This window comes from Rhinatrema bivittatum, chromosome 15, assembly GCF_901001135.1.
Source record: "Rhinatrema bivittatum chromosome 15, aRhiBiv1.1, whole genome shotgun sequence".
In the NCBI taxonomy this organism is placed as follows: domain Eukaryota; kingdom Metazoa; phylum Chordata; class Amphibia; order Gymnophiona; family Rhinatrematidae; genus Rhinatrema; species Rhinatrema bivittatum.
This window is the reverse complement of record NC_042629.1, coordinates 21,040,030-21,065,989: the sequence shown is the minus strand read 5'-3', so window position 1 is coordinate 21,065,989 and position 25,960 is coordinate 21,040,030. Positions and strand designations below refer to the sequence as shown.

General features: G+C 40.6%; 1 protein-coding gene across 14 annotated transcripts in view; it reads left to right on the top strand.

Moving 5' to 3' along the window:
• The window catches only part of ROBO2 (roundabout guidance receptor 2), a 1,949,228-nt gene that overhangs the window by 1,681,975 nt on the left and 241,293 nt on the right, over positions 1-25,960 (top strand). For all 14 annotated transcript variants that reach the window (XM_029577976.1, XM_029577972.1, XM_029577965.1 and 11 more), the window contains 3 exons: positions 6,757-6,914; positions 9,354-9,474; positions 21,565-21,703. In XM_029577976.1, coding sequence (XP_029433836.1) covers positions 6,757-6,914; positions 9,354-9,474; positions 21,565-21,703 — 418 coding nt within the window. The remainder of the gene's footprint in view (positions 1-6,756; positions 6,915-9,353; positions 9,475-21,564; positions 21,704-25,960) is intronic.

Genomic DNA, 25,960 nt, shown 5'->3' with positions numbered 1-25,960 from the left:
TTATAAATAAACTATGCAGTTACCTAGAGTATGTGTGGGAGCTGTTGATTTGAAAACCTCTCTTTAAAATCAGGCTACTGTTTTCTTTTTTTTTTTTTCAGGGGGGGGAGTTTGTTTTGTGTGTATATATGTGTGTGTGTATAGTGTTACGCGCGCCAGCCACGGCAGACTCATGGCTTGGCCCCCTCACCTCTTTCAAAGTAATCCAGCATCTGATCCCTCGTCTCTGGCAGCTGTGGGCCACTGGCTCCATCCTCGAGCCACCCCTGGTGCCTCCAGCTCTGCTGCAGCTCCTGATGCTCTGCGTCAGGCCTTTCTGCATGGCCCGCAGAGAGACGCCATCCCGACCAGCGCCACACCCTTCCCTAGGGGCGCGCGCACAGCTAGTCTTTAAATAGGGCCTGTGGCGGGAACCTGGTCGCGGCCCTGGATGATGACGTTGGCGGACTCCGGTATATAAGCCCGGGCTCTGCTCTCTCAAATTGCCTTTGCAACAGGTCCCCTCGCTAGTCGAGTACTCGTTGTCTCTTCAGTTCCTGTTTCCCGATCTTGATTGCCTTCGTTCCTGTCCTTGTTCCTTTGTTCCTGTTCCTTCATCTCAACTTCGGATTGCTGACCTAGTTTGACCTCTGTATCGCCTGACTACTCTGTTGCCTCTCTCCAGCCCCGGACCTCTGCATCGCCTGACTACTCTGTTGCCTCTCTCCAGCCCCAGATTTCTGCATCGCCTGACTACTCCATTGCCTCTCTCTAGCCCCGGACCTCTGTATCGCCTGATTACTCCGTTGCCTCTCTCCAGCCCCAGATTTCTGCATCGCCTGACTACTCCATTGCCTCTCTCCAGCCCTGGACCTCTGCATTGCTTGACTACGCCGTTGCTTCTCTCCAGCATCTGATCCTCATCTAGACCTCGTCTAGACCTCAGCCTTGTTTGCCACTGCTTCCAGATTGCCACCTGCCCTGATCCCAGCTTGCTTAAAGTTGCCTCTTCAGCTTTTGTCCTGGACGTGGTTCATTCAGGCTTTGACCTGCTCTTGCTGGGCACCCTCTGTCAGACTGTGTTCCTATTGGCGCCCGGGTCGCCAGGACTTCGCCTCATCCAGTACAGACTGATACCTACACTAGTTGCTGCCTCTGGGCTGTCCTCGATCCACCCATCGACGACCACTGACGGAGGCCACCTAAGTCCAACTGGCCCCGATACCCAAAGTCTCAACCCGTGGGGAATGAGGACTGGTATTGGGAAGCGCCAGCTAGCCTCCGTCCATCAGCCCTCTCTGCCTGCCGAAGGTGGGGACCTATAGGTTCCCTCCTACGGGTAGCATTACCTCGGCCCAAGGGTCCACCTCCGGCGCAACATATAGATAATATATTTTTTTATATGTTTGTAACTGATTTTTCATTGTACTGTGTTTGTGGGAACGTGGTGCTTAATGTTACCGCAGGAATGGCAGCCACCCATGGAAACACGGTAATGTTACTGCGAGGAATTCCATGCCTGCAGTAACCATAAAAACCAACCTCCCAGTATCTCAGCATCATATTAAATATGTTTAAAAAAATGTTAAAAATTGTAAAGATGCTGTTTCCAAACTCTTGGCTTCCTATGTGACCATGACATTCATTTCCAGTAATGTTCTATAAAGAATTTGCAGTAGTCTTTAATTAAATCTTCTCTGATTTACAATATAATTGTGTGAGTTAACATAGGAAAAAAAATAATCTCATACATTTGTGTTATTGTAAAGTGACAAAATAACACAAGTGGTCAGGAAATGGGGCAAATCAGGAAATATTTGATTGGTTTGAGGAATCACATTGTGACTGTATGTTTTATTGGAAACATAAGAACAAAAGATTAGCCATACTGGGTCAGACCAAAGATCCATGAAGCCAGGATCCTGTTGCCAACAGGGGTCAATCCAGGTCACAAGTACCTGGCAGGATCCCAAAATGATGATAATGATGATGGTAAATTCTATAGCATGACGTGAGACCCACTGATATTCTATCTATCTATCTATCACCAAATCAAAGCAGTTCTATTAAAGGGACTAGAGAAGCTGTAAGGCCCTTGCCCTTTCATCTGTCACAGAATGGGATTCTAGAGGGATGAAGCATTAATGATGTATCTGGATGCAAGCCTCGACAGCACATTTGTATTTAGCTCCTATCTGTCTATGTACCCTCTAGTCAAGTCTGACAGATGTAGCTGTGTTTTAGGTCACTACCATGCACTGAGGCAAAATAGAGAGAAAAATGTATTTAGGGTGTTTTTTGTTTTTTTTTGCTAATCTTGGATTCTCAGTGTGCTTGCAAAAAAGCAGGATGCTGTTGGGAAAAGAGCATAATTATTCTGAGCCTCCTGACAAGCCTCTTCTACTTCCTTTCCAGCTTAGCTGCTTTGACCATCAACTCAAGGCTCATGGGACAAGGACCAGATTGAAAAAGTAGAAGCAGACAGATGGTTATTTGTAATCATCATGTAAATGTAAATCCTATGAAGATTTTATTTTCCTGAAGGGCCTGGTAGCTGTTGAGAGTAGAAAGTAGGATTAAGGGGAAAAAAAATCTAGACTCATTTTGACCTCCAGTAGAATGATGCTGTTTCTTTTTGGGCTCATGTAAATACATTTTCCAGCACCCTAGAAGTAAGATTATGCATTTGATTCCTTGAGAGAGCCCACCCACAGTTAGAAGCTATCAATGAGATCAAAGCACTAAGGTGCTCTTAGACGTTCACAAGCATTAATGCACATTAAAAGTGCTGTTATCGTGTGTAATTTAGTTTACATGCATTAACAGAGTTTTTAAAGTGCATTAATTAGCTTGCAAGAGTTTTAATTCAATCAAGTAATGAGATGCAGAGCTATGCAGAACAGCTCTTTACCTATTAGCGTATAGAAAGATAACACATTACCTCAAGTAAAAGTGAACATAAACCCATTAATGCGAAAAAGTTTACTATACATTCCACAGGTGCAGTTATGTTTTTGTGGTAATTTCCAAATTAAGACACTAACTTTAATGCTAGTAAATTAATACAAAAATAATTTGCTTGTCATTAACAAGGGTTGTTATGCATGCTAATAAGCGGCACTAATAGCTGATGTTAACACATTGGCCTCCATGTGAGCAGGGCCTAGCCTGACTGATGGATTTGACGGTTGCCTTGATAGTGAAAAATTTCTGATACTGTTGCATGTGCTTGACCTGAAAGTGTTATTATAAATGCTGTTGATTTTAGGTATGGTCATGCCAGTAGTTAATACACCATGCACATATTCAGAACTCGTACACCCAAATTTATAAGATTCAGTGTTTCATAGATGCACATCTTCTTTGAACAGTTTTAAAAATGATAATCTAGTGTTGCTGAACTAAGAGAAAACACTGATAAAATATTGATTATTCTGCAGAATGTTGTTATGGACAACTGATATTCATAGTCTTCAGGATATCAGACACATCTTTCTGGCACTGGCAATATTTTCTTTTAACTATGTAAAACCCTCCACAAGGTGTAGGTTGTAAAACTAGCCAAAAAGGGACTTCTGTCCTGGTGTATCCTGCTTTCTGGAGCCCTATCCCACTGAGGAGACCGTGAGCATGGTGAAAGGAATGACTTAGACTCCTGTGTTGACCATATATCTCCAAGGTATTACTTATTAACAAGTGCATCAGCACAGAATAACAGAAATCCGGACCATATCAACAGCAAGGCATATTAATATTGCGCTGTTCAGTCCAGATATTGGGGGCTATACTGGTGGTCAGCTGGCAAAAGCACACACATTTAACAGTAGGAATTAGTTGACAGAATACTGGATCCATATTGAAATGCCTGCAGCATTTTCTCAGAACATACAAGTAGAGTAAAATTGGCAACCCCTAAGCAGCTATAAATAAAAAAGATGTGGTTATAGGAATAATCTGCAAATTCCCTTGTTTCTGCACTCATTTCCTTTCTTCAGCTCCCATGCCCTCCCACTTCTGAGAGTGGAGGAGAAGGCATATATTCTAGACAAAGCCTTGAAAATTCTTTCATATGCTGCTATTGTGATTTCATCTGACAAGGTTATCTTTCTTTGATAATGTTCACTAACATTGTCTTGCTCGGCAGCAACTATTATAATCAACATGCATCCTTCATCCTGTTTCTGTCTGGATTGCGTTTTTAAAGATGTGTTTCTCATTGTGTACTCATGGTTGAAATACCCACCTGAAGATGATTGGCAATAATCATGTTTCTTTGCAGTTAAGGGTTTTTGGCATGGTGTTGGGGAATCCACCATAGAGAACACCCTTCAGACTACCAAATATGCTCTTCTGGTAGATGTCAGATACCTGAAAAAAACACTACATGCTGCCAGTCACTGGGGCTGTGGACCCCCAGGGATCTGTGTGCTGTCATTTTAAAAGTTTTTAGTCACCTTGCTAATATGCAACTTGAGAGTCTTATACATGTAATAGCATGCAATCACCTATAATGAAATTGCTTCTGTACATTATGCAGCATGATGAAAATAAATGTAGGAAACTTGTGAATATAGAATTTGATACAATCCAGATGCATATTTATTTTCAGTTTTGAACATTTCCTATAAAATATAATCACTGTTGGGCACACAGACCTTAAAATTTAAGGACATTTTAGGAAGAATCTCACTTTTTTGTTATGATTCCTGTTCAGTAGCAGACATGCCCTTTTTTTTTATACAAAATGAGGTAAAGTAGACTTCTCACCTCCTGTGGTTTTAACTAATATTAAAAGGAGAAGCAGTAAATTAACTCTTCAACTATAGGCTGAGAAGATAGAATTTCTGCCAGTGCATCCTTGACTACTATTTTACTTGGATGCAGTGGTTTCTAATTTCTCAGAGGGCCATGGTTCCATTAAGTTTGAGGACCATGCTAAATCAGTAATAAAATCCATATGTGGCTGGGATACAAGAAAGATAAAATGCCCTAAATTATATTTTCACTACCTCTATCCAGACTATTTATTTACAGCTACCACTTTTATGGAACCGAGTCCCACTTGTAAGTGAAACTCCAAGCTGGATGTCTTATAAATTCAGGGCACGGAGTCGAACCTAATCCCTTTTTACAGCAGTGTGATTTGTGCAACTTAACCCATTGTGCCCAGTTCAGTTTTCTAATGGCTTGGTGATTTCTGGGTTGCTTCATGCAGGCACTGTTTGGCAAAATTAGTTGCTGTAGGAGCACTGAGACAGATGTATTAGCTGAATTTTTCAGAACCCAGAAGGGTGAACATGAAGTGCAATGTAAAAGTGGTTAATGAGTAGACCAAAGTGAGTCACCCTATCCTTATGGAAATGTTTGCTGAAACAAAATCTCACATCATGGTATATACTGAGCAATAAAAAGAATAAAACGTGTGGAAGAGATGAATGTCGGTGTAGTGATGGCACTTAAGATTACCAAATGTTGTACCACTGAAGCCCACATGCTGTTGATTAGAAATGAGCTAAATAGAAGACCAGAAGATGTTCACATTAAGAAAGAACTTTCCTCAGAGCAGAGTGCATGTTGGTTGTGCAGCAGCTGAATTATCAGTACACACGTAGGTCCAACAGAGCTTTGGAAAAGTAAAAAAAACAAACCTGTCTGCATTGTGATTGTTGCAGTATTTTGAAATAAGCATCCCCACCATAGATATGGAAAACATTCTGTTTTATAGGGTTGGCCATTTGGGCTCATAGTTCAGTTGAGCCATCTCTGTGCCAAGTGGGCTTTGTTACAGTGCATTCTAGTTTCCAAGCAGAAGCTGGCTGTGTTCAGATTTTTACTCGCAAGAAATCCATGTCACCTTTTCCTTAGCTCAGCAAGATTTATTTATTTTAAGTATTTATTTGCAGTTTTTATATACCGACATTTGTTTAGTAACCTCACATCGGTTCACAGATAACAGAAACATTGCAGCTGTGCGAACTAGAACAAACATATGCAACAGTGCTTTACAAAAAACATTTACAATAATCAATAAACTTTACAATAAACTTGTTAATGAAAATATGCAATGAAAATATGCTTTACAAAAAACATTTACAATAATCAATAAACATTACAATAAACTTGTTAACGAAAATATGCAACAGTGTTTTACAATAAACTTATTTAACCAGGGGGGGGGGAGGAGGGGTAATAGTGGAAACAATGGAAGGGAAAAATCAAATAGTGGTACATAGCAAAAAAGATACCAAAGTCCAGCATTTGACCCGACTTCTCTGTCAGTGACAAAGGCGAGTCTCATTGGAATGTTCATCTGATGGCTAAATTTATTTGTTTATGATTGCTGCCATGAGTCATAATTTGGGGCGGCAATCATAAATTAAATTTTAAATCTTTCTGTTGACCCAACTCAAGGACTGAGTAAAGATGAACCAGGTTGCCAAATAAAAATACTAGCATTGAACTCATCAAATCCAATTCATCTCACCCCAAAACATTTTGAATTTCAATGGGGCAGAGTCAGAACTAGCTTAAAAAGTGATACTAAATTGTAAGGCACTTGTTTTATCTTAACAAGCATCCATGCATTGCCATGACTGGTTGATCAGGACCTAGTGTTTTAGGAGGCTTCAGACTTCTTTGATTAAGAAAGTATGAATCCTTGAATTGTATAGGTTTTCAGATGGCTGTTATAGCTCAAACTGTCCAGTACACTCAATTATGCTGCAATTTCTGATGCCTACTGGTTTTTTTTTTCTCCTTTTAATTATATTCGAATAGTGTTACGAGATGACTTCCGGCAAAACCCCACAGATGTTGTTGTGGCAGCTGGAGAACCTGCAATTCTGGAGTGCCAGCCTCCCCGAGGGCACCCCGAGCCCACGATCTACTGGAAAAAAGACAAAATTCGCATAGACGACAGAGAAGAAAGAATAAGCGTAAGTCGAGCTTGTTAATTTTGGCGCATTTTGGAATATCTTTCGGTCTTTTCATGTAGCTGTATTTTCTTCTAACCGTTTTCTCATTGGATTATGAGTGTGAGCTACTAGCAAAGAAATCTCTCTGCACTGACCTTCAAACATTACAGAGGAATTACTGTTGAGTGCTGAATACAGAGCTTTTACAGAGCACCAAAGGAAGGTTTAAAATCTAGTAATAACATCAAATATGCTTCAGAAAAGCCTGCAAAAGGGCACTTATTTTATATGGAAATAATTGGGATTATGAGCTTTGGAAACTAGCTACCATCTTTGGAACATAAAGATGGTTTGTCGCTCTTGGCATATTCCTATATCCTGGGAAGTTAATCTAATGAAAAACTTGACATTTTATCTGCCTTGCATTTTAATGGCGCACATTATAGTGGGGCTTCTTTATGGTGCTTACTGACCTATGGGCTGTTTACTTCCTACAAAAACACAGGTGCTCATTGTACTAATAACAGGTTGCATTTATGGATTCTGTTGAATCAGTATTTAAAAAAAAAAAAAAAAAAAAAAAAAGTAGGTGGAAGGCAGTATTACTGGTTGCAGAAAGAAAAAAAAGATGCTGGGTCTTTGGAAGATATTTGAATGATTCTTAGTATACATGCTCCAGTGCAATTAACTATTTTCTTCAGCCTGGAAATATTAACTTTCTTTCCAGTGCATGCACAATTTATTGTCTTGTGGGAGAAAATAAAAAAAAGCAAAAACTGCCTGGTCTGTTGTGTAGCTGTGATTCTGTCTTTCCTGCTGGCCTCTAGAGATCTAACTGGTGATCACTCCATGGCACATTCATCAAAACCTGTGGGCTAGTATGGGAAGCTTAGTGTAGCATCAGAAAGAATGTTTGTTTTGTTTCTTTAATAGATGGTGTTTTTTAAATAACAACTGCCTCCCTGCCTACCCGAAGCAAACACCTTTTATGCAAGTAGTTATATATATCCTTGATGGAAAACAATTTTATTTTTAAACCTCCAGACTTACCAAAGATTCTGGGTCTGGGTAGTCTTTTTCCCTCAGAAACCCTTTAAAAAAATGCCGTAAATATGAAAATATCTGAACATTTTTGGGTATTTTCATAGGAGACTATTTTCAGTTTGTTCCATTTGGAACAACCAAAAATGGCCTCTTTTGTTGCATATTTGGCATTTGTTAAAAAAAAACAAATGACCATCCCTAATAAAAACTCAGTAGGGCATGACATGCCTCAACATGATAGCTGGTATCTGTCTGAAACTATGATAGAAAAGTGCAGATGAGCAACAGAGTTTCAACAAAGGCTTATAGTGGCCTGGTTTGGCAAGATGGGCAAATCCTGTTGTGTGAATTTGCATATATTCTTTATTGCATTATATTAATAAACATGCAATTTTTCGTATTTTTTATTCCCATTTCAAAACCTGATGGTGTTCCTTTAAACAGATTTCATGATAACATTGATCCCTTCTCATAAACCAGTGCTTCTTGACTTCAATCCTTCAGAACCACAACTATATCAGGTTACAAAGAAAGCAACAAATATTTATGAGATGGATTTGCATACACTTAAAGGTAGATTTAAAAATAACACGCGGGCGTTCATGTGCACGCGGTTCCTGGCACGCGCACATGGACGTAGCTATTTTATAACCTGTGTGCGCATTGGCGCACGCATGTTATAAAATACGATTCCCGTGCACACATGCTTGCCGGATTTTAATCTCCGTGCATGCATGAGTGGGCGGGTGACCTCTCCTGTGCGCAACAGGGGGTATTAAAAAAAAAAATATGCCCGGCAACAGGAGTAGAGTTTTCCCATTTCCCTCCCAGTCCGCTCCAATTAAGGAGCGGCCTGGGAGGGAACTTCCCTATCATCTTAACTACCTTTCCTACCTTTTCTACTCTCATCTCCCCGACCCCTAACCCCCTACCTAGCCTTTTAATACGTACTGCTCCTTTGGAGCAGAAGTAATTTCCGCGCGCCGGCCAGCTGCTGGCACATGCTTCCCGGGACAGGGCCTAATGGCCACTGTTAGGGTCGGCCCCCGGCCTGCCCCGCCCCTTTTGCATGGCCCAGCACCTGCGCATTCCGGGAAATACGCACGTGGCTGGGCTGTTTCTAAAATGTGCTTGGTGAGCACATGGCCTAGCCACGAGCATATCCTCCAGATTTCACGCATGCTGACTTTTTAAAATTTGAGCATTAGTCTGACAACCATGGCAATGCATGTATTTTGGTTAACCTGAAAACCAAACCTAGTAGAAGTTGTCAGAGAACACGTTTCAGACCTGTAGTTGTATTCTCAGATCAGAATAACACAGAATTATTACACTGTTGATAACATTCTGTGAAGTTGAACATTATAACTTGTATCAAAATATTGTATTGTGAATGTATATTGCACTTTAACACAGATTCGAAATGGAAAACTGATGATCTCAAACACTAGGAAGAGTGATGCGGGAATGTATACCTGTGTTGGAACCAACATGGTTGGTGAAAGAGACAGTGACCCAGCTGAGCTAACTGTCTTTGGTAAGTTGTCCTCTTTGATTTTCAGAATGAAAATGTCTAATGTGCTTTAGAAAATGACAGTATATATAAAACTCGTGTTCTGGTTTGTGTTAAGTCATTCTCAATATAGGGAGGGTACAGTTTGCAAGAGAATTTTAACATGGACCCAGAGAAAGGGAGAAACCCATATGAATACAGGTTCCTGTAAGTTCTTGCAGCTGCCTGTCTATAGCAGAAGTTTTGTTTTTTTTAACTGCTTCCTTGAAAAAATGTTGTCAGTGGCATTTTGTAAATTAATGAGTAAGAAACTGGGCACCTAGACGTAAGCAGACCAGCCAGTGTTTCTACAAATAACATAATTAAATTCCACAAAACAAATCCATCTGTAGTTAAACAAGCATCAGCATTAATATGTTCTACAAAGAGAGGATGCTTCACAGCACAAAAATGCCAAAGACTATCTATTTACATTATATGGTTGTTGAACTCATTTTTTTTCTGCAGTAGCATGTTTTATAATCTTAGGCTCCAAAAATGCTAAGACAATACATAGGAATTGGAGCCAAGTGAACCATATCTTTAGGTCTGTTTCATATCCACATAAGGCCCTGGGTGATCAGAAGGGTGTACGCCAACATCTTAATGCAGAGAGATTCTGGCTTTCAGCCAGCTTGAGCCATACTTCACCAGCTCTCTTCTGTTCCTCTTGTACCCTGCCATTCCTTCAGTAGTTCTCACATTGCCCAGTAAGTTATGTAATAGCACTTCAGTGCATGCAGATAACTATTACTTATAGCCTCCATTTTAAACTTCATTGGACATCCTTTTGTGACATTTGACTCAGTAGGCGCTGTAAACCGCCAGTATTACCAGATCCTTTGTCATGCAATAACATTGCATTGTGAGCTTAGTTATTTTTTGTGGCTGAAGAAAAAAATGACTTCCAGTTTAAATTTTTGCTGCGTAGACATTATTTAGTTGAGCAGCAAAATAAGTTACTCTATTGGGGAATCATATTTGACACCTGATACTGCTGAACCACAAATTGATCATGTAAGCAACACTTTTGAGTTTCCAAACTTTGATATATAAGGAAGAGGGTCACCCACATTATCTGCCCCAAGGGGAGAATAAATTCAGAGGGAGGGTATTTAAGTGAATTTCTCTCTGAAGCCATCTTGTAAGTAACTGGATAATAGGCAATGTGACAAAACCGTACTGTGAGGTTGCAGTCGTGTCACTTCCATCCACCATTAGCAGCATTGTTGTAGACACCAGGGAAGAGGTCTTGGATAAATGGAGAAAATCAATAGGGATAAAAGTGCAGATGAAAAGGTTCACAGTTTTAATCTTCGACCATGCAACATTGACATGCTGCAGTATAGAAATCCAAACAAAAGGACACTTTTATCCCATATCTCTTGTGTCTTGTCATAGAGGACATGGGCTTACACATACATATTTATTTTTGTATTTCATCATTTGTTCTCAGTTTGAATAGCTTTTCTCTAAATAAGAAAGAACAGAATTAACTATATTTTGCAGATGTTGATATAGACATGAAATAGGGGACAATGATCTAGCATTGTAATTTGTCTGGAGAATGATCCAGCACTGTGATTTGTGACTGTGAATCAGCATTCTTGGTTGCCCCATGAATACATTCTACTGGCCCAACAAAACACAGGGCAACTTTATCAGTGACCAATATCCTTGGTATCTCAAAATTTCAGGTGAGACAGTTGGGCAAACAGCAAAAGAAATATTTAAAAATTAATACAAATATGTTTCAATCGCAATCTGTGTAGGTTGTATTTGGTGCCCATAATATTTTATAGATGCAATGACATGCTGAAAGGTATATGTTAAAGAATTGTAAAACATTTCTGTTTGCTGAAGGAAGGGCACTTAAGTTATTGACCTCCTACCTCTCAAAACAGAGAACAGTTCTCAAATTGATTTATATGAGTAAGAATCCCACATTACTTGGGTGTTTGAAAATTTCTCCCCCAAGCACATTGTTCCACAGTGCATGTGTTTTTAGCTGCAGTGACAGGAGGAGAAAATGTAGGCATGTAAATTGCATTTTCAGATCTTCAAATGCACTTTTCCAGCAAAATTCTACCCACAGAAAAAGGAGGAGGAAATGACCGTGCATTCACTGTACCCATGGTAAGGTTCAAAATGAAAGTACATGTGTGTTTTTGTGTCGCCCCTCAGGTATGGGGACTGGCTCTGAGGCAGTATCATTTATTTATTTATTTAAGGTTTTTCTATACCGATATTCGTTGTTGGACATCATATCGGTTTATAGTCAACATGGAGTCAGCAACATAGCTTTACATTGTAACGCATTTAACAGCTTTTACAGAGTGACTATAATAACAGTATAACGTTTTTAACAAAAAACAGCTAAGCAGAGTATATTTGGTGGTTGAAAAAGGGGGTCCACGCTGCCCAAAAGAGGTTGGAAACCTCTGGCCTAACTCAGATGTAGACAGTACTTTGTAAGGCACATTGGAATGTCATGCTTATCAAATTCTTTTGCACCAATTTAACAAAGGCTAAAGTCATAGGGCATACTAAAAAGATTGATATTCAAAAGCCTTGTCCAAGTAATTAAGTTACCCAAACAAAACCAGATGTTTTAATTCCCACTGACCACAAAGTCTGTGTTCACAAAGATTGTGTGCACAAAAAGGATGTCAATGGAAATAGTCCAGGGGCAGGGCTAAACTTTAGCTGGTGAGCACACATATTGAGCACTCTCCAGATAAAGTTACACAGGTAATTCTGGTCAGGGGAAAAAAGTTGTACTATTTGCACATATTCAGCAGAAGACGTATCCGGGTAAGTCCAAATAAAGTTACCTGCATAAAACTTTAGCCAGATAACTTACCCACTCAACTACTAAATAAATCTGCCTCTAGAACTTTAAAGGGGGTGAAAATTCACATTTTTTATGGACCACTCATTGCTGAGAAAACCTGTTTGTGGTACTTACATTTGAGTAGATAGATGACCAATAGCTGCAAAGCCTTCATATATGTATAAATATGGTATATCTATATTAACGGGCACCTAAAAGAAACAGATCATAAGTACTACTTCCTCTACTGGCATTTCATATTTCCAGAAACAACAAAAAATGCTATTAATTTTATTCTTCAGCGCTAACAGTTTTCACGGTACTGCATACAATTAATTTCAACATAGGGACATCGTGATTAAAACCACAAATGGGTAAAATCAACTTCCTTTCAAAGAGTTTACAGGCTTCGTAATAATAAGGTACAATGTAGCAAAAAACGTGTGCACAAATTAGAGCTCCTTCATGCAAATCCCATGTTAATCAAGTTATTTGCTATTACTCCCAGTGCAAAGAGGTGCATAGCTTAACAGATAAATTAGATCTTATCTGATAATTTCCTTTCCTTGAGTCCAGTCAGACCAGTCTATAGGCATGGGTTATGCCGCCAAACCAGCAAATGGAGACAGATAATAGATTTGCTGACATTGTCCCTTATAGGCTTCTCTGATCTCAGCCATCCAACATTCTATGTAACAAGCTAAAACTTTTTTTTAAAACAAAACGTTTCCTCACTCCCCAAGCAAAAATCAGAGGGCTTCCAAGGGAGAAAGAAAAAGAAACAGGACAGACAAAAGGTAATAACATGCATTCCTTGATAAGGTTTAACATCCAAGGCTGACGAGCACACACCAGCAGTTGCTTTGAAAATAAATCAGAAAAATAATACATTGGCAGAACAAGGAGTATCCTGAACTAGTCTGGCTGGACTCAAGGAAAGCAAAGTTGCTTACATATAACAGGTGTTCTTCGAGGACAGCAGGATGTCAGTCCTCACACATGGATGACATCATCCAACGGAGCCCGTCAAACTTATGTCAAAATTTCTAGAACTTTGGACCGACCCTCTCTGAGCATGCTCCGGCATGAATTATACCATATGGGGATAAAAGAATAAAACCCATGAAGTGAAGACTCCACTCTACAGGGAGGCAAGTCTCATGGGGACTACCATCCTGCTGTGCTGGGAGAACACCAGTTACAAGCTAGCAACTCTGCTTTCTCCAAGCAGGACGGCAGTCCTCACACATGGGTGAATCCCTAGCTACAGGCAGCCACCCCCCCCCTAAAAAAAAAAGGAACAAACAGGTGCCAACAGGCAAAACACATTTTGGGGCCAATGCAATACAGTGCGCTTAGCTCAGCGCACTGTATAACCCGCAGTTGGACGTGGGTTGTATAGGCGCTAACTAATCCCCTTATGCAATAAGGGGATTAGCGCCTCTCCAATGCACGTCCAACACGGAGTGAAACTAATAGCACTCATCACATGCAAATGCATGTGAATGAGGCAATTAGCTATTCACTCCCTATGAAAAAAAAATGTGCGCTACTAAAACTAGTACAGAAAAGCAGAACAAAATTGCTTTTCTGTTCTGCCTCCCACTTAATATAATTGGGATATTAAGTAGGAGGAACTCTTTAAAAAATAATTTAAAAAAAAAAAGCGCTGGCAGTGGTTAGGAAAATGGATGCTGACAAACTCAGCGTCCACTCTCTGAACCTGACTACTGGCACCAGAAGGAGTGTACAAATCAACATTAAAGTGTTGGGCACCCAACATTAATCTATTCACTCCCTCACCCACTGCCCTCTGGTCCCCCTCACTGACATCTGTCAGTAAAAGGACCAAACCCCTCTCAGGACAGCCTTCTGAAAGGTGATTGGCCCTTTCACTGACATGTGACAGTAACGGGACCAATCGGCAACAAGTGAAGGAATGAACAAATCAATATCAAGTGCCGGGCACCCCAACACTGATTTATTAACTCCCTCTGGTGCCCATAGTGAGACCCAGAGAATGGACGCTGAATTCATCAGCATTCACTCTCCCAACCCCTGCATGTGCACTGGTTAGGAAAACGGGACACTGATAAATTCAGCGTCTGTTTTATTAACCGCCAGACAGCCACCGACAGGGGACCTCTCTCTAGCTGGCGCTGTCAAGGAGATGCTAGGGGCATGCATTCACCCCTAGCACCTCCTTGCCAGTGCGAGCCCTAATTTAAATATTGCATTGCGCTCCCAGGAGAGGTGCCTGGGGGTGCATTATGAAAGTGGGCGCTGAACATACAGCGCTTGCTTTCAGCGCAACGTTTTTGCATCTGCCCCTTTGTTGGTAACAGGAGAAGGGCAGCCTCAACAGAAATAACATTCCTAGGCAGGAACAGAGTTGGGTTCTAAATCATAAATAAGTTCCTAAAGACAGATTGGCCAAACCTGTCATGTTGGCGATCCCTATCTAACAGTAATATGATGTGAATGAGTGGATAGAACACCACAACGTAGCTCTGCAGATCTCCATGGGGACTGCTCACAAGTGGGCTACCGATGCTACCATGGCTCAAATACAGTAAGCCTTGACATTACCCCCAAGATGCAATCCAGCCGAGGTATAACAGAAGGAGGTGCAGTCTGCTAGCCAACTGGAGGGTCTGTTTGGCAACAATGATGCCCAGCCTGCTGTGGTCAAAAGAAACAAAAAGCTGGGTGGTCTATGGGTTTCCATCTACTCCAGACAGAAGGCTAAGGTTGTCTTGCAGTCCAAAATATGCAGGACTTGTTCCCTTTGGTGTGAATGGGGCCTGGGAAAAAATGTCAGCAGGACAATGCACTGGTTAAGATGGAAGTCCGGAGAGCTTTCCAAGATGGCCGCCTGATCAGTTGCAGCATAAGGAGCTCCCGAAATTTTCTTCTTTAACTTTTTCTGAATGCCCCATACAAAGCGTAAAGCCCGGGTGAGGGCTGGAGAGATTATCTCTACCCCCTGGAATTATCGCAACCGACAATCAGAAGTTTCTTTGCTGCCGTACCTCCGCTTGCACCGGGTGAGAAGATCGCTGGGGAACATGCTTTGGAGTGTGAACATGTGTCCCTGACTGAACTATCATTAACCCCTGGATCACTGGAAAGGCCGGCGCCTCCAGGACATGACGAGGAAGGGAGCCTCCAGAGCGAGGAAAGTCTGTCGGAGGAGAGCTGTAGAAAGGCCGGAGCTTTGGAGCAGGCTCGAGTGTCGGAAGGACTTGTCATGCAAGTGCATGAAGACAAGGCAGTGCCTGGAGGAGCAGAGGGAGGTACGGGGCTAGACTTTGTTGCAGGGGTAAGATCTCTTGGTCCGGGAAATGGCGTCGGAGAAGCAGCTGGCCGGGGCAAAGAAGGGATTGCACATATCAATTAAAGACACTTGTTGAACCTGAAATATCCTTAAATATAATATGGAAAGCTCTCTAATCCCTAGAAAAAGAGATTGTGGGACTAAAGAAATTATAGAAGTTAAACAGCATGTCAAGGATAACGCAACGGAATTAATGGCACAGAAAAATAAAATCGAGAGAATGGAAGAAAGAGTGATTGAAGTGGAGAAATCTAACATTGCAATTATGCAAAAAGATTTGGAAGTCAATAATAGACTTGAAAAAATTGAAAATGCACTGAGAGCCCACAACCTAAGATTCATAAATTTTCCAGTTCTGAAAAATATTCCTCCAATAGAATTATTTAGGTTGTATGTCTCTCAAATATTAAAGATCCCAGAAGAGATTAAGCCAATGATCTCAAAGGCATATTATTTATATCCTATTGAAGAGAGACAAGAAAATGCTGAAGAACAAGATATTCCTGATCTAACCACTCTTTTGAATTCATCCCAGGACTTGGTGGTATCATATCGTAGACCTTTGTTAGTCACATTTACATTCCTTATGGATAAAAATAATATTTTCAAGCACTATTTTAGAAACAGTCAAACACCTTTTTTTGGTCAAAAGGTATGGTGCTATCAAGATTTAATAAATTGAGAAGAAAATCCTTTTTGGAGTTAAGAGGAGAGGTAGTACAGAAAGGAATAACTTTAAAGTTTCAATTTCCGTGCAAATGTTGCCTAATTTATCAGGGAAAACAATATGTCTTTTTTGATCCTAGTCAGTTGAATTGTAATCATTTTCTTTTTTGGACGGCTGAGGCTTACAGGTGTATTAATATAGCTAATGCCTTTGCTATGATTTTGCTCCTCCTTTGTTTGTCCCTGATGTTGCTCCTTATTTTCATGTGCAGCCAACAATGTATTGTGGACTACTAATGAAAATGTATGATATATTTTTCCTTTACTGGAGTGTCTTTACTAATATGCCATACTTTTTCTTTTCAAGATTATTCTTGTTACATAATGTAAAAATTAGCAAAATTAAAAAGAAAGCTTGCATTCTAAAATGAAATGTAACCAAAAACTACCTCCTTCCATTTGTGTATGTGTGTATATACTCGCACGCACAAATGAATAATTCAGAGAATATAGAATCATTCAGTTAGTTAGACTTCTTGGCAAATGTATTAATGCACTGCGCTGAAGTACTTAGTATCTCTTTAATTAGATTTAGACTGCCTTGTGCCCACTTATGGTTGTCTTTTTCCTGGAGCATGCAAAGGTTAGTAATTTACATTTGAAGGCCATCATAACATCCCTAATGAACTGCAACATACAGAAATATGTAGCTGTGCTTAAATAAAGAGGCTTGGGTGCTGGGATTCTGCCACCACACATTCTTTAGCAAGTACAGTAACCTCTAATTAAACAAAAAGGCCAAATGCCTTTGCTGTAATACATAACCTGGATTTTCACACATCACATAACTTTGCTGTGAAGCACACTGAACAGGAGGTATTCCCTTTGTAGGGTTTGGATTCTGTGCTATTTTCATATCTGTAACCAAGCTAAATACCGGAAGTAAATAGAGGTTATTCTACTATTAGCATCCTGTCAATGAAAACAAGTAATGTTTGTTATGTTCACAAAGGGGTAGATTTTAAAAACTTGCGCGCATCCATGTGTGCGTGCTACCCGGCGCGCACACATGGACACGCAATTTTATAACATGCGTGCCGGTGCGTGCATGTTATAAAATCGGGGGTCGGCACGCGCAAGGGGGTGCACATTTGTACAACGTGCACGCTCCAATTTAGGAGCGGCCTGGGAGAGAACTTCCCTACCCCCTATACTAACCTTCTTACCCCTTCCCTTAACCTTCCCACCCCCTAGCCCTATCCTAAACCCCCCCCCCCCCCCCCCAAATCCTAGTCTTACCATTTGCTCCTGCCTCGGGGCAGGAGCAAGTTGCACGCACTGGCACCCTGCCGGCACGCGATCCCCCAGCACAGCGGCAAATGGCTTCTGTGCCGGGTGCCTCTAGCCACGCTCTGCCCCTGGACCACCTCTCCCCACCCCTTTCGCAAGGCCCCGGGACTTTCACGTGTCCCGGGGATTTACGTGCATGGCCGGGCCTTTGAAACTTGGCCTGGCACGTGTAAGGTTTTGAAAATTTACTCCAAATTTACATAGGCTGGTCTCTTGAAACTGAATGTGCATTGCACAGCCATAATTTATCTAATATCATGGTTGCTTTTAATTTTCCTTAGAGAAGCAGTTATTTATGTAGCAAATAAATGATTATGAAGCACCTCCATTGAGATGATGTGTATAAATAGAAGTAAGAGTTATATTAGTGACTATTTTTGGCTAGCTAGCCGAGGATGTCAAGCTCGATTTTCAAATGAATTATTGCATAGATACAAAATGGGATGCATTGAATTTCCAAGGTTGCAGATAGAAATCACATTGTTATATTCTGAGACATGCTTGTTTAAACTTCCAGGAAAAGCATATTTTTTAAATTCACTTTTTTTTTTTGCCTAGTTTTAACATAACTGTGCAAAAGATGTGCTTTTGTTTGCATGGTCTAGCAATCAGCACTCTCTGTCTCCTGAGAGATTAACATTGTAAGCAAGTTATGCAGGTGATTCGAATCCAGCTAATCTCACATAAAGAATGTTAATTGCGTTGTCAATGACATTCTCTCTGATCACTCAGTAGTTGCGTAATTAGTTATTGGACTGATTTAGAAGACTCTTTTAGTGATACACTACTGGAGAAGAACAGAACAGATACTGATACGGCACACAGCCTAGATGGTTTGACTACTGTAGCAGATACTCTTTCATTATTTGCAGAAAATTCATCACTGTTGCCTATTTTATTCCACTTATTTAATTTCCAGTAGGTTCTAGCCTTTTCTGATCCTATCTTTAGAGAGACATGGGTTGGAATAAATTGATTTTAAACAAATAGCTTAGGATTTATTAGACTGTTACCATCTTAGCAACTGAGACTCATTGCAGCTTAAAACAAGAAATATGCAAGTGCAAGACAACAGCTCTGTTATTTATTTTAAAAATATATATGCCACTTCATTCAATGCCTGTTGTTCTAAGCAGATCACAATGGAAATATCCACAATCATTTAACAAATAACCATAAAAACTATATAATACATAATATTATAAAACATAAGACAATCACATGACTCAGTGACTATGTCAATAATAACAGATAACAAAATTAGAATTGAGTCCTGATAAAAATCTTATCCTAAAATCTTTTTCTATACATAGAAATAAAATGATGGCAGAAGAAGACCAAATGGCCCATCCAGTCTGCCCAGCAAGCTTTCACATTTATTTTTCTCATACTTATCTGTTACTCTGACTGTTGAGTTCAGGGCCCTTATTGGTAACTTTTTGGTTCTAATTTCCTTCCACTCCCGCCATTGATGTAGAGAGCAGTGCTGGGGCTGCATTAAAGTGAAATATCAAGCTTAATTGATTAGGGGTAGTAACCGACGCAATAAGCAAGCTACTCCCAGGCTTATTTGTTTATCCAGCCTGTGCAATTTATTTATTTATTTATTTTTATTTATTTAACTTTTTTACATACCAACATTCAAGACGGTGGTCCCATCATGCTGGTTCACAAGAAACAGGGGTGTAATTATAATAAACTTTACCATTTAAACAATAGTGCAGAAAAGCAGTTACAAATAACAAGGAAAACAATAACTTGGAATGAGAAGGGAAATGAAGATCAGATTTAGTCCTTGTTGGTTGTCTGAATACTTTTCCTATATTAAACTACATAATAATCAGTCAGAAATATGTAGGCATTAAGGGGTAGATTTTACAAAAGTACGCAGGATTTTATAAGATACACGCGTATCTTATAAAATCCGTGGTCGGCGCACACAAAGGGGGTGCACATTTGTGCACCTTGCGCGTGCCAAGCCCAGCGCGCGCTGCCCGTTCCCTCCGAGGCTGCTCCGAAATCGGTGTGGCCTCAGAGGGAACTTTCCATTCACCCCCCCCGCCCCCGCATCTTCCCCTCCCTTCCTCTACCTAACCCCCCCCCCCTCGGCCCTATCTAAACCCCCTCCCTACCTTTATCTTAAAAGTTGCTACTGCCTCCAGGCAGTAGCAACTTACGCGTGGCAGGCCCCGACACAGGCCGCTGTGTCGGGGCACTCGGACACGCCCCCAGACACGCCCTAAAAATGCCACGTCACTCCCGACACGCCCCCGACACGCACCCCCCCAGGCAAGCCCCGGGATTTACGCATGTCCCGGGACTTGCGCACGCCGCCGAGCCTATGCAAAATAGGCTCAGCGCGCGCAGGGGGTTTTTAAAAGGGTTACCTGCTACCTTATGCGCGTAACCCTTTTAAAATCCGGCCCTAAGTAATATAAAGGCTTGCCCAAGTAAATGAGTTGTTAATTTCTTTGTAAACATTGCTATATCATTCTCACTCTTAATTTCCAAAGATAATCATTCCAGAGAGTGGTCCCTAAAATTGTGAATGTTCTCTTACTTGCAGTAAGCTCACTAAAAGCATGAGTTGCATTGAGTTGTTCATTCGAAAGCACGTCAGAACCTTAAAGTACCTCTCTCTGTTTCTGGGTTGATCTTATAGAAATATTGCGTGCTCCTGTACATCTTTGGCGATATGTTGCTGCCAAGAAATCTGACGATAAATAGTGACATTCATTCCATTTAGAAATGAGGTGGTTTACTTAGCATGCCCCTGTAATCTAAGATCAAGGTTTAACTTGAAGAAATTAGCTCTTGATATTGCAGGTGGTCAGATAATTATAAAGGCAGTTCCTGTTTTCTTTGAATTAACTACAGTAGTAGATATGAGAGATTGGATTAGCCCAACCGTCAACACACCTTAGGGCCAGCTGATTCTGTCATAGGAAGAGCCCATAGGAACTTGCAAACTTGAGGTTTCCTGTTGAAAGGACTTTTGCTTCTGTTTGTCCAAAACACATTTATTGAAAGCAAAACCTTTGCCAGCACATAAAAAGACCTAGAGTACCATTGACTATTAAACCATAAAATATGTGATTTACTGGCAGACGTTGACTGTCCAAGAAATAGATTCCAGCTGAAGCTTTGCAGCTTTTCAATTTCCAGTTTTTAAATATCTTTAAAATTTCCTTTCTAAAAAAGTAATAGTTCTAGCAGTGGAAATTACCCTTGACTTCTTTTAGATGTTCTTGCATTGTCAAAACATGATGATAGAATCAAACTATCAGCTGGGTCTAGCAGGCTGGAAATACTGCAATAATTAGAAGACCTATCAGAAATGCAGGCATTCATATTGCTGGGTCTGTCTGGCAGGCTGAATGGAGAACCTAGGAGACTGGATTTTTGGGCAATTTCCAGGCTAGGATTGCTTGTTATTTTAGATTATTATGGAGCTTTGTTGTTAGACATGAGAAAGGGAGTGTGGGAATGAACCATGAGAGGGATCTGGGAAGCTTATTTACTGAAGGAGATGGAATACTTGCCAGGTACATGTCACCTGGAGTGGCCCCTGTTTGAAACAGGATGCTTGGCTTGATGGATCCTCAGTCACTGCTCTCTACATCAATGGCGGGGGTGGAAGGTAACTAGAACCAAAAAGTTACTAATAAGGGCCAAGAGTAACAAATAGGTATGAGGGAAAAAAAGTGTGAAAATGTGCTGGGCAGACTGGATGGACCATTTGGTCTTCTTCTGCCATCATTTCTATGTTTCTATGATAAGTATTACGAGTGGAAAAGCTGTTAAATTGGTCTTAGATTCTGGTATTATTTTTTTAATATCTTTTTTAAATTATTGATTTATTTAATGCAATTTTTAAATTCTTTTCAAGAACGACCCACATTTCTTAGAAGACCAATTAATCTAGTGGTTCTGGAGGAAGAAGCCGTGGAATTTAGATGTCAGGTTCAAGGGGATCCTCACCCAACTGTGAGATGGAAGAAGGATGATTCTGATTTGCCAAGAGGACGGTAAGTTTACCTATCTTTGTTATGTGTCATGGTGTAATCAGCACAAAGGCAATCTCAGATGTACATGATAATTTAATGCTTTATTTTTAATTATATATAGACAATATTACCATTGCAAAATACCCTGCTAGGGCTGCGGCTTATAACCAAATGGATTTTTCTGTTTTTTTAGAATTTTCTTTTTAGGAACAACCATCTGTCTAATGATCAGCACCAAGTGATTTGCCCTTGAAGAAGTCTTATCTTACAGCCTTATGCCTTGTACAGTCAACAGGGGAAAATGAGGAGGGAAAAGGGAGCAAAACAATATAAAAGATCACTATCGATTTGTTGATTAAGTAATCATAATCATCTCATTGCCGAACTTAAGAAATTGCCATGCTGGGTCAGACCAAGGGTCCATCAAGCCCAGCATCCTGTTTCCAACAGAGACCAAACCAGGCCACAAGAACTTGGCAATTATCCAAACACTAAGAAGATCCCATGCTACTGATGCAATTAATAGCAGTGGCTATTCCCTAAGTAAACTTGATTAATAGCCGTTAATGGACTTCTCCTCCAAGAACTTATCCAAACCTTTTTTGAATCCAGCTACGCTAACTGCACTAACCACATCTTCTGGCAACAAATTCCAGAGCTTTATTGTGCGTTGAGTGAAAAAGAATTTTCTCCGATTAGTCTTAAATGTGCTACTTGCTAACTTCATGTAATGCCCCCTAGTCCTATTATTCGAGTGTAAATAACTGAGTCACATCTACTCCTTTAAGACCTCTCATGATCTTAAAGACCTCTATCATATCCCCCCTCAGCCGTCTCTTCCCCAAGCTGAACAGCCCTAACCTCTTCTGCCTTTCCTCTTAGGGGAGCTGTTCCATCCCCTTTATTATTTTGGTTGCCCTTCTTTGTACCTTCTCCATTGAAACTATATCTTTTTTGAGATGTGGCGACCAGAATTGTACACAGTATTCAAGGTGTGGTCTCACCATGGAGCGATATAGAGGCATTATGACATTTTCCGTTTTATTAACCATTCCCTTCCTAATAATTCCTAACATTATGTTTGCTTTTTTGACTGCTGCAGCACACTGAGCCGACAATTTTAAAGTATTATCTACTATGATGCCTAGATCTTTTTCCTGGGTGGTAGCTCCTAATATGGAACCTAACATCGTGTAACTACAGCAAGGGTTATTTTTCCCTATATGCTACACCTTGCACTTGTCCACATTAAATCTCATCTGCCATTTGGATGCCCAATTTTCCAGTCTTGCAAGATCCTCCTATAATGTATCACAGTCTGCTTGTGATTTAACTACTTTGAATAATTTTGTATCATCCGCAAATTTGATAACCTCACTCGTCGTATTCCTTTCCAGATCATTTATATATATATATTGAAAAGCACTGGTCCAAGTACAGATCCCTGAGGCACTCCACTGTTTACCCTTTTCCACTGAGAAAATTGACCATTTAATACTACTCTCTGTTTCCTGTCTTCTAACCAGTTTGTAATCCACGAAAGGACATTGCCTCCTATTCCATGACTTTTTAGTTTTCGTAGAAGCCTTTCATGAGGGACTTTGTCAAACACTTTCTGAAAATCCAAATACACTACATCTACCGGATCACCTTTATCCCCATGTTTATTAACCCTTTCAAAAATAATGAAGCAGATTTGTTAGGCAAGACTTCCCTTGGGTAAATCTGTGTTGACTGTGTTCCATTAAATCATGTCTTTCTATATGCTCTACGATTTTGATCTTGAGAATAGTTTCCACTATTTTTCCCGGCACTGAAGTTAGGCTCACTGGTCTATAGTTACCCGGATCACCCCTGGAGCCTTTGCCGTCCATTACTATATATTGCATATATGTTGCAGGACTTCAGGAACTAGAATATGGTATCATGAGTGTAAGAAACATAAGAGGATTAGAGTATTTGAAAGCTATTGATGGGATTGATTGGTTGTTCAGATGATTCTGGATTCAGAAAAGTGTGGACAGAAACATTTCTCTTGTGTTTTTTATTTAGTTAATAGCAACATGTATTATATTAGCAGTGTTATGGAATCATAGAATGCATGGTTATCCAGTTTGAAGTGTACAAAAGTCAGATAAATCTGGGTTAGTGAAGGACCTCCAAAAGACAGTAGGCTATGTATTTTTTTTTTAAACAAATGGGTAATCTAAACTAAAATGGCCCATTGTTGTTTTATTTTAGATTATTCGAAGCAAACACACACACCCAATGAAAACCCTGAACATTTTTAGGTTTTTTTTATTTTGGAAAATAGTTGTAGTATTTACTAAGAAAAGGAAAATATATCGTGGCCCCATTAGCCCGCTGCGAGTGCTGCCTATGCAGCATTTCCCAAGCCATGTGGTCCAGGGAACTGGAAAGGAACTCAGGGTCTCCTACAGCGCAGGCCTAGGCTTCTATATTTATAAATCCTGTGATTGTGCAGATCTTCACGTCCATTATTCCTAACAATTTTTGATGGATTTCTTTAGCAAATGGGATAGTTTTTGACTGCCATATTTAAAAAATATACTATTGCTATTGATTTTAGAATGCATGTTTCCTATACATTCCATCCTGCATATGATACTTTCTGAATTGTACCTGTTATTGACATCAGATAGGAAGTGTTTTGAAAAAACTAGGACTGGACAAAACTTTCAAGATGACTTAGAATTTGGATAACTGCACTATTGTTATATGGTAGCAGTCATTAAAATTAAGGCTCAGTTAATATGGTTTAGTACCCAAGATGAAAGCTATAACCTTTACAACAGAGATTGATAATAATTGAAGTTAAAATGATATTCCTTGAGATGGCAGTACTATAATAACTGAGTGTTGGTTTCCTCTAGTATAAGGTGTGCATGTGAATATGTGAGATTCTACACCTAGCAAACCATGATATTTGTAATTTCTAAGAGAAATGAACCATAATGAATATTAGAGATGTGGTTCGTTTTTCTCCCGAGTTAGGAAATTCAACGAAATTTCCTAACTCGTTGTGGTTTCGGAGGCCCCGAAACCCGAAAAGAATTTTTCCCGACTTTCGGGGAAATTTCGTTTTTCGGGTTTGCATGGGGAGAGGGACACTTTTTTTTTTTTTTTTTTTATTAAAACCCACCCCAAACATTTAAATAAACTATAATACAACACCCCCCCTGATCCCGATCCCTCCCCAAGACTTACTAAGTACATCCCTGGTGATCCAGCGGGGTCCCGGGTTCCATTTGCCCTCCGTGCCCGTGCTACTTGCAAGCCGTGCTCTTTAAAATGGTGCCGAATAGCCTCTGAACTACCATGTCACAGGGGCTACCGGCGCCATTGGTCAGCCCCTGTCACATGGCCATCGGCGCCATCTTGTGCTCCTGTCATGTGACTGGAGCTGACCAATGGCGCCGAAAGCCTCTGTGACATAGTATGGGCAAAGGCTATCGGCGCCATTTTGATTACTGGCAGCCGACAACGAAATCGCTTTCGGACCCCCAGGGATTATTGGCAAGCCTTGGGGGGGTCAGGAGGGGGCTCTTGACCTCCCCAAGGCTTGCCAATAATCCCTGGGGGTCCAGCGGGGGTCCGAAAGCGATTTCGTTGTCGGCTGCCAGTAATCAAAATGGTGCCGATAGCCTTTGCCCATACTATGTCACAGAGGCTTTCGGCGCCATTGGTCAGCTCCAGTCACATGACAAGAGCACAAGATGGCGCCGATGGCCATGTGACAGGGGCTGACCAATGGCGCAGGTAGCCCCTGTGACATGGTAGTTCAGAGGCTATGCGGCACCATTTTAAAGAGCACGGCTTGCAAGTAGCACGAGCACGGAGGGCAAATGGAACCCGGGACCCCGCTGGATCACCAGGAATGTACTTAGTAAGTCTTGGGGAGGGATCGGGATGGGGGGGGGTAGTTTGTAAACTTTGTATTTATGTAGAAAACTGATTTTAAATGCTTGGGGTGGGTTTTCTTTAAGCTTCCTTTGCCGTTTCGTTTTTTGGCCCGGTTTCGGGTTTCCTCGTTTCGTTTTTCAAAAAAACGAAACAAGAAAACACGAAATTTACCACGAGGTATCCGAGTCAAAAAACGACCCGGCAGAAAAAAACGAAGCACATCTCTAATGAATATATGCCTAGTTTGTATTTTATAATAGAAAGGAGATCAAATTTAGCAGATGTGAACCAATTGTTGGGTTTGATACCTAAGTGACTGTAAGGGTTTATTCAATTGGTGCACCTTCAGGTAAC